This window comes from Cornus florida, unplaced genomic scaffold (genome assembly GCF_030987335.1).
Source record: "Cornus florida cultivar Cherokee Brave unplaced genomic scaffold, ASM3098733v1 CherokeeBrave_3.0.0_Hap2_Chr01, whole genome shotgun sequence".
NCBI lineage: Eukaryota > Viridiplantae > Streptophyta > Magnoliopsida > Cornales > Cornaceae > Cornus > Cornus florida.
In genome coordinates this window covers 63,020,056-63,029,664 of record NW_026775571.1, presented here as the reverse complement: position 1 = coordinate 63,029,664, position 9,609 = coordinate 63,020,056, and the positions used below count along the sequence as shown (strand labels likewise).

Genomic DNA, 9,609 nt, shown 5'->3' with positions numbered 1-9,609 from the left:
TAGTACAGCCCTCAAATGCTCCATATGCTTACTTTGATCATGACTATAAATAAGAATATCATCAAAGTAAACAACAACAAATTTACCAATGAAAGGTCGAATCACTTGATTCATTACCTTTATGAAAGTGCTTGGAGCATTGGAAAGGCCAAATGGCATGACAAGCCATTCATATAAGCCTTCACGAGTCTAAAAGGCGGTCTTCCATTCATCACCCAGCTTGATACGAATTTGATGGTAGCCACTTCTAAGATCAATCTTGGAGAACACCTTAGTGCCGGCAAGCATGTCAAACATGTCATCAATTCTTAGGATGGGAAATCGGTATTTGATGGTAATTCGGTTAATAGCACGACTATCCACACACATACGCCACGTCCCATCTTTCTTTGGAGTTAACAAAGCCGGCACCGCACAAGGACTCATGCTTTCTCTAACATATCCCTTCTTTAACAATCCGTGACTTGCCTTCTTAATTTTTCATGTTCTTTTGGGCTCATCCGGTAATGTGCTTTGTTTAGAAGACTAGAACCGGGAACAAGATCAATTTGGTGCTGAATGTCTCTAAGTAAAGGGAGACCATTAGGCAAATCATCAGGTGTGACATCTTGAAACTCTTCCAAAAGAGGTTGTAGCTCACTAGGCATATCAATGGGCTGCACTTCTTCTTTAGAAACCAACATATATACAATACCAGTTTCATCACTTTCTTTCATAAATTTTGACAAAGTTAGAAAATTACTACCCTCCTCTTGTGAAGATTTGGGAGTTTTTTCCTCTTTACTTGGCAAGAGAAAAATTTCTAATTTACCCATTTTAAAGGAGTAGGTGTTCTTACGACCATCATGGGTAACACTTCTATCATATTGCCAAGGTCTTCCTAGGAGTATGTGACACACATCCATAGGAATAACATCACACCACACTTGATCATTATAATTTTTGCCCATAGAAAATGAAATAAGAGACCTTTTGGAGACTTTTACCTCATTTCCTTTCTTGAACCATGCAATCTGATAAGGCTTTGGATGAGGCTCAGTTTGGAGCTTAAGCTTGTTCACCATTTCTTGTGAGACGATGTTTTCACAACTCCCATCGTCAATAACAATTGTGCACACTTTGCCTTGAGATTTGCAACGAGTCTTGAAGATATTAGACTGAAGCCAATCTTCATTGGATTCAACTCTAGGAGTGACAAGTGCTCTTTAGATCACCAAGCTTTCGCCTTCTTCGGGTTCAATCTCCTCACGTTCGAATTCACATTCTTTATCGTATATGGGCTGATTTGAATCATCAAAGACCCCGTCATCAATATCTTCATTACCAAAAGCCACACAAGCATCAACTTGCCTATTTGGACGTTCGTTGTAACGATGCCCAACTTGGCCGCATTTGAAACAAGACATAGGATTGTTGTTGCAACTAGATTGAGCTCCAACACGGTTGGTAGGGGCTGATTTTCTAAAATTTTTACTCGCATCTCCAAACTTGGAATTAGTTCCTCCACCACGAGAAGATTCTCCTTTAGAAGAAGGATAAAGACTACGCACATCCACAAAATTTTTAGCACCACCACGAGCCAGTTTAGCATCAACTTTCAAGGCTAATTGCTAAGCATCATTGACCCTCCATACTCGATTGATTTCTACTTCATCGCGAATTGGAATTTTTAACCCACCAACATATCTTGAAACAAGTTGTTCTTCAATTTTTTGAATGTCATTCCGGGCCATGAGTTTGTAAAATTCTTCGGTGTAATCCAACACACTCTTTGAATCTTGACGAAGGTTATTATAATTAGAAAAACAACTTTGCACAAAATCCAAAGGTAGAAATTTCTGTTGAAGCTTAGACTTCATTTTCTCCCAGGAAGTAATTTTAGGCTTTCCCTTGCGAAGCCTCATATCTTAAACTTTGTCCCACCATACCGAAGCATAACCTCGAAGCCTTGTTGCCACAAGCTTCACTTTTTGATTCTTGGGTGTTTCTTTGTAATCAAAGAATTTCTCAATGGCACTAAGCCAACTAAGAAACTCTTCAGGCTGAAGACAACCATGGAACTCCGGTAAATCAATCTTCACATATTCAGAATCAGGATAGAACCTTCCCAACCATGGCCCCGCACGATTGGCAAAAGGGTTCTCATCGAACTCATCACTAGAAGACCCACGACTTGATCTACCACGCTCGTGACGAGTTTCTTGGCATTCCAGCCACAAGGTAAGTTGCTCAACTTGTCTTCGAAGTGCTTGAAGTTCATCATCTCTTTGATCCCTCAAATCTCCCATCATACGGTTGCCATTTCTTCCTCTACCTCTTCTAGCCGCTATGAAACAAGAACAATATAAGTCGAACCGAGAGCGTAGCGCAAGCTCTGATACCAAATAACGCGGTTGGATGAGAAGGAAGAAGAAAAATTATGAAACAATAAAACACAACTAAGAAAGGAGTTGGATAAATAAATAGCTATGCTCTATAATTTCATTACAAAATATAAATTCTAGTTCTGTAGCTTCTTCTTCACTCCCAGCACATATAAATAAAAGACTCCAGCTTCAACACTACATTGATGAGGTTTCAACTCCCAACTCAAAACACAAGACTTAAGATTGACAACTTTAAATTAAACACACCTTCCAATACCTAAAATACCAAGAAAATAAATTTAAGTTGTTGAGGAGAACTCATTTTCTAAGACATCTCATGATCTTCCAATTAGCCACTTAAGCATCCGCATGTTGTTGACAAGGCTGCCAAGTAGGCACTACATCAGAAAGTGATGGCCAAACTAAGTAGGAAGAGGCTAGGGATATGTGTGGGGTTAGGACCAGACTTGTAGAGGAGGACGATGGCATCCAAAGGCTGCCGGCGTTGAGGTTTTGGCCTGAGAAGAAGGAGTTTCAAGGTTTTTCAATCCAAAACCTTAAAGGCAAGTTCTATGTTCTACTCCTCTCCTTCGATCTAGTGTCCAATACATGTCTAGGACATCTTTAGGATGTTTAAGCAAGATTAATGAACCTGTATGCATGTTAATTCGGATTAAAATTAGAAAGTTACATGCTCATATATATGTTTTGATGTTTTGTTTTGATCTTGAATTATGATGCATGAATTTTTGTCTAAATTGAATCTAAACATGCTTAATCATCTTAAATAAATTATTAAGGATGTATGGGACTTAGAATGAAGTTTAGGACTCTTAACGGAGGAGATCGGAGAGTTTTTAAGTCGCCGGATATGGAGAAAAAGGAGGGCAGCAGGTCGAGAGTCGGCTTCCTTTTATTTTTCGTGGCTTTCAGGTTGAGAGCCAGCTCCTTTTTCAAGGGAGCTAGCTCCTTTATGAAAGAGAGCTGGCTCCCTTGTTGGAAAATGGCAGAATGTGAATAGATTGGTGTTTATTTTATTCTCAGGGGGTTCCAAAGTTACTTAACTCGTATTGGGTGTTTTAAATGACTAATATGGACATACTAAACTCCCAGAATGCATAATATATACTAATATGCTAAAGATTGAAGACATAATGGAATTTTAAATAACTTATGAGTTGATTAATTCCAAGAATGCATAATATACAACTATATGCAATAATATGAAGGTTTATACAATTTAATTGAGATATAAGTTAATTAACTATTTTGTAATTTAATTACATGCTATTTAGAATTGCTCTATATTGTTTAATTAAATACAATGTATATTTGTATGATTAATATTATGTTTATTTATGGATTATTTGATGTACATACATGCCTGCATCAATTATTTGATTGTGAACCATTGTCAGGATATGGTTACGGATTTATGCTCCATTGTCAGGATATGGGGGCATACTATGGATGAGCTAGTTATTAAGTCTAGTCCCATTAATTGTCATGCCGTTGTCAGGATATGGATGAGTATTTTATCAATGAGCTGGCTAATAAGTTTAGTCTCATATTTCGTGTCAGGTCACAAATTCATATGTGGATGACATGCCATTGAAAGACTATGGCGGATAGGATGTTTTATGTTTTGGATATGATATAGATTTATATATATAGATATATGCCACAATATGAACTTGAGTTATTGTAACGACCTTGGATTCTTCAATCCAGTGTCTACTGTGATGACCCGAACCGGATCCAGAAATGCAGAAGCAGAAGAAGCAAAATGGCCTCAAGAGATATACATCATCCCTAAGGCACCAAGATGACTCCCCATGAAGCCATGGAACTCAAAGAAAACAAGAGCGGAAGCAACGGTTCACAAACGAACGAGAATGAACCAAAGGACAAAATGGTCATTTCCAAACTGAGATGGGTGCCACCGTGCACACCATTGAAAAGATAATGAAAATGAATGAAGATAGACTCAAGAATCACCTTATTCTGAGTCTGAAAGGAAAAGATATGAATTTAAAACAAAGTGGCCTTCGCCGTTTAAGGGTTACCCCGAACCTATCTTACTAAAAATGGAATAACTCTCACTATAAGTGGATTTCTGATGAGTGGTTGGTACCAATGGAAAGCTAACTTCGAGCTCTTGAACTTAGAATCAAGAATCACCCAATTTGGATCTGGAATGAAATAGATATGACATTCTGAAGTTGGAACAACAAACTGCCCAAGGAAAAGATGAAGAACAAAGTTCCTGGGAGGGTCGGTCGACCGATGGCAAGGGTCAGCCGACCAAAAGTGCACCATCAGCCGACCGAACCCCAAGGATCAACCAGACGAAACACCCTTTTTGGCTACTGTAATTGCCACGAGGCTTGTCAGCCGACTGATGATGCTCCATCAGCCGACCGACACATCTGCTGCAGCTCAGAAAAGCTGCTGCAATGTGTGAGTATGATGCTAGGTCCATTTCTAAGGCTCTATAAGCTTTTTATATGATCCGGACAAGTTTGGAAACATCTCTTAATATCGTTGAAACATTCAAATTCATAAGAAGGAACTCAAAATGACACTCCGTGGAGAAATTTTTCATAAAAATTCATGAAATTGCCCAAAAATAGGTTAAAAGTTGAAACTTAAGAGTTTTGTGAAATGTGGACATGCACGCGAACGTAAAAAGACATTTAAGATGCGTTCCGATGGTCCGCGGCCTCAAAATGTCAAGAATGCAAAATATGACCTCTCAACGGCCAAAAATGCCTAAAAATGCAATAAATGAAACCAAAATGTGACACTTAGAACAAAATGGTGTTTGGCCCTTGGCCACACCACATACATGATCATAGAAACCCTAAGAAAAAGAAAGAATGGAATTCCCACACCCGATGCAAAATTTATGAAGTAAAGACTAATGATTTTTCAATATTTTCATAATAAACTTTCAAAAGCAAAAATGTATAGAATACATAATACATGTCATTGGCCTCCGGCCTCATCTTATACATGTTGAATAAAATGAAAAGGGGTGTACTTATGTACACTTTACATATTTAGAATCAAAGAATACAAGTTTCATACATTAAGCTATGAAATGATAGTTCATGCTAACATTTGCATGAAATGGAAACTGAAAAGCTGGAAGACATCTCTATGAACGGCAAGCATCACGAACCAAGTCTTCATACCTGATCAAATCCCCCAATAACTTCGAGGTAAGTAAACAAGTTTACTCGTAGAGAATGAGTATGCATCGACTCGATTTCTTTAGAGATTTTTAGGACTAATATGATATAATTCAAAAGGGATCATGCCACCTAACGTCTATGTCAAAGATTAGACTCAGGGATCGTCCTAAGCTACTCATACAATTGAAATAGAATATACAACATGCAAGCATACCAGTTACAAGTGTACTAAATGAAGAAGAAAGTATGTGTGGTAAGTATACAAAACACAGGCATACTAACAAGATGGGAAACACACAAGGCAAGTATACAAGATAAGAGTACACTAAACAGAATCTATGTACAAGAAGCAAGTATGTAGTTCCAAGTATGCTAAATAAGATCTAAATACACAAGTAAGCATAACATCTATGCAGTTAAACAAGGTGGGAAAGTACTCCATAAAACATGACATGGTTCTTAGATCTTTACGAGATAACACTAGAAATCTAAGAGTTTAGAGATTTGCATGTTGATATAAATCATTACCTACGGTCCATGCCACCTCGAATCTAAGTCAAGTTATACGTAGAGGATCATTCCTAAGTCATGGTAGCATAAAGTAACATGAAACAAGATTGAAACAATTCAATTAGCACGACAAGGACAAGGCATGAAATCAGGGATAAGACATAGTATCAATGTAATCAAACAAGGTTAGAACATTTCATATAACGCGAAAAGATTTTTAAATCTTCAAGGAATAGTAACTTGAAATTTAAAGAGTGAAATCAACCAATGTGGAAACTGGGATATCGCTTGGATTAAAACCGTTCTCATGGGATCACTTTAGGGCTAATAACCCATGGGTACCTTCCCTGAGTGCGTACCATAGAAAACTGGAATCTTGGGATCACTTTAGGGCTACTAACCCATGGGTACCTTCCCCAAATACGCATTATAGTGTAGAGGGACTTTTCCCCGTACTTGAACCAAGTCCTAACCATGTCAATTTTGATTGATATCACCAAGTTTCCAACATCAACATGTTGTGCAAGTCAATATAGCATTAAGACACAAGTAATGCATTGGACACGTTTTATGCACAACTATGATTTTGGAAATATACAAGTCATGCCCTAAGTCCTCAATTAACATGGCATGTGAAATGTCAATAAATCATAGTATGCATCCTCATAGACTACAAACTAGGATATATGTCACATAGAATCCATCGATGTAAAAATACCACAAGTATAAGATTAATGATTTAATTATTTACTAAGCAATACATGGATAATTAAATCATTCAAAGACAATTGTGCTAGTTCATTAAGTACATTAATGAAACTAAGATACACGGGGTCTAGTTACATGATGAAAAGCTAAAACTTCCATGGAATACAAGTTATAACTAAGTGAACTAAGTTCTATACGAGTAAAACAAGTAAGTGTAAGTCTCTAACTTATCCGATTGTTCTCAATTTAATACACGTGAAGGAACATGTCAAGGAAATCATGTATGCAAGGTTGGAAACCTAATCATGTGCATAGAACCATTGAATGGATTTTAATTACAAATCTCTAGATTTTTAAACTCGTCCAAATGATCTCAAATTAATATATGTTATTAAACATGTTAAGACTTGATTTAAGAGTATGATACGAGTATATTTTATACAAGTTACGGCCATGTGTATTAAACTTTAATACAAGAAAAATAATAAATGAAAGGCTTCAAAACCAAATCAAATATTCTAGATTTAATATATGTGAAACTATATTGCATGCACATCAAGAATTTCAAGTCGGAAATCCAACGGGATGAATAGTACACTTGGAGCAAATTAATTAATCTAATAAATTAAATATTACTAGATTTCAAAACTTCTCCGATTACTCTCAATTTAATCTATGTTGAAGAGCATGCTAGGGCCTAATATAATATGCTATCACATGTTGATTTAAAGCTAAATAAGGCCACATGATTTAATATTTTATTCAAGATAAATATTAAATAAAATCTTCATTTCTTATCCAAATAATCTAGATTTAATATATGTCAATCTACATATCATGGGGTAATATTCTATCATGCCACATGATTAAACAAAGCTATGGATAACCGGGAAAATTAAATCCTTCACAAGAAAAATAAATAATAAAATCTCTAAATTTTGAATCCAAGCATGTAATTAAGTTGTATAAGCATCACAAGCATGTAGTATAGCAAGAATTTAAATTATAACACCCCCTACCTCAATTTGCGATGAAAATCCCAAATCCCCACCGGAAGAAAAGTGTTCCGAATCCGCCAAAACTGAAGGTTTTTGTCGGGGACAACACGATCTACATGAATCCGAAGGAAGCCCCATGAAAATCACAAATTGACCTCAAACCCAAACTTAAAATTTGGCCAAAAATGGATTCCAATAAGGGTGAAAGAAGCGCGTAGTCAACACGAACACAAAACGTAAAGGCACTTCAACTTTTTAACAAAGAAATGATGTTCAAACGAGGAGAGAGGTAGCGGCAGCCTCCCTTGGGCTGCCATGGGAGCTCTGGTCATGCAAGATGAGTGGGGAAGATGAAAAATGAAATATATCCTCCCCCTTTTATAGAAAAACAAAAAAGTGCCCCGAAAGGGCCTCGCTAGGTCCGGAAAAGTTCGTTTTGAGCAAACGCGCTGAAACGGAAAAACTCCATGAACAAAAAAGATTCAAAATGAGAAAATATGAATAACGGAAGAAACGGTGTCAAAAACTGAATCCCGAGCAGAAAGTTATGCCCCGAACAAGTTCGACGGCAACTAGGTCTAAAAACTCTGAAACTGGAGAAAAATGACCAGAAGGAAATTCTAAGGGTCCATGACTCAAAGAAATGTGAAAATGAATCCCGTACGAGGATCCAGGCTCCAGATGAGGCATTTTGCAATAACTTTTGTTAATTGCACAATGGCCCCTATAAAAAGGGTTAACTGGGAAACTACCCCAAAATGAAAATATCTTCCAAAAGATATTTTCTTGGATGCCCCTGAAATAAAATATCTTCAAAAGATATTTACGAAAAACACCCTAAGAAAAGAAAAAGATTCTAAAGAATTGTGCATCCATGCCCCTATGGACACCGGGAGTAACCAGAGTACTTTCTTGCAAAAGTGAAGATACGTATTTCGAAGAAACCACTCATGATGAAGGCACGTGAAGTCAAAAACTAACTCCGAGCATGAAAAGTGAGATTTTTCCAAACAAGTGACAAACGGGGAAAAGACAGAATAGGGAAAAAGACGAAACAAGGAAAATGACGAAAGACACATAGTGTCCGAGAAGTGAAAATGCAGAAATGACTCGGTCCTCAAAGGAAGTTGTTAATCCACGAAAGAGAGTCTCAGAAATAATTTCCAAGCACTCGAGATAACACTAAGCGACGAGAAATAGAGCTCAGAAAGGAAAATTAAACAGAAAAAAATTATCCGTAAAATTTCAAGAAACAGGAAAGGAAAGCAAATGACCGGGTCGTTACAGTTATTAGGATCAGTGGTTAGGGAGTGGGTGTATATTGCCCTGGAGATGCATATTTAGATATAATGGATTTTTGTGTGCCCTGATAGATTGATGGTACTCATAACTACCGACGGGTTTTGCATGTTACCTACTATTTAGTGGAGTCTGTTGACCTATAGTCCAATGCGACTCCTTTAGTGTGTATCCATATGTATACGGACTATGTAGCTATTGCATGAGTTGATTAGGATGCATTTGTTCCTTAGGTCTCTATGAGATGTAGTAGAAGGAACTTATTTGTGGGCTAGACCCACTATTTATTTTTCAGGTCTATGTCAATACCAGGTATAGATTTTGTTCGTGTAGAGCAGAGACTAGTCATCATCATTCTTCCGGTTATCTGCATAGGATTCCAGTTTATGTTTTCAGTATTCAGATGTAGACAGTTGTTACTGTTATATATTTTAATTTAAGATTTCTAGGGGTCCACATAGTATGGATTCCCGAGTTGTACTCTGGAGGATTACTGGTATTAGAGGAGATTATTATTTAATAAAAGTAAGT

The 9,609-nt window shown here is 37.0% G+C and overlaps 1 protein-coding gene across 1 annotated transcript; it reads right to left on the bottom strand.

Annotated features, from left to right (window-relative positions):
* Positions 1-449: 449 nt before the first annotated feature.
* On the bottom strand, positions 450-1,064 carry LOC132273461 (uncharacterized). Its single transcript, XM_059774425.1, has one exon. It carries the CDS (start codon positions 1,062-1,064, stop codon positions 450-452), a length of 615 nt encoding a protein of 204 aa, XP_059630408.1.
* Between the last annotated feature and the right edge of the window lie 8,545 nt (positions 1,065-9,609).

What these genes read in the sequence shown, in the direction of transcription:
- LOC132273461 (XM_059774425.1), bottom strand. Translation starts at nt 1,064, where the DNA reads ATGGTGAACAAGCTTAAGCTCCAAACTGAGCCTCATCCAAAGCCTTAT.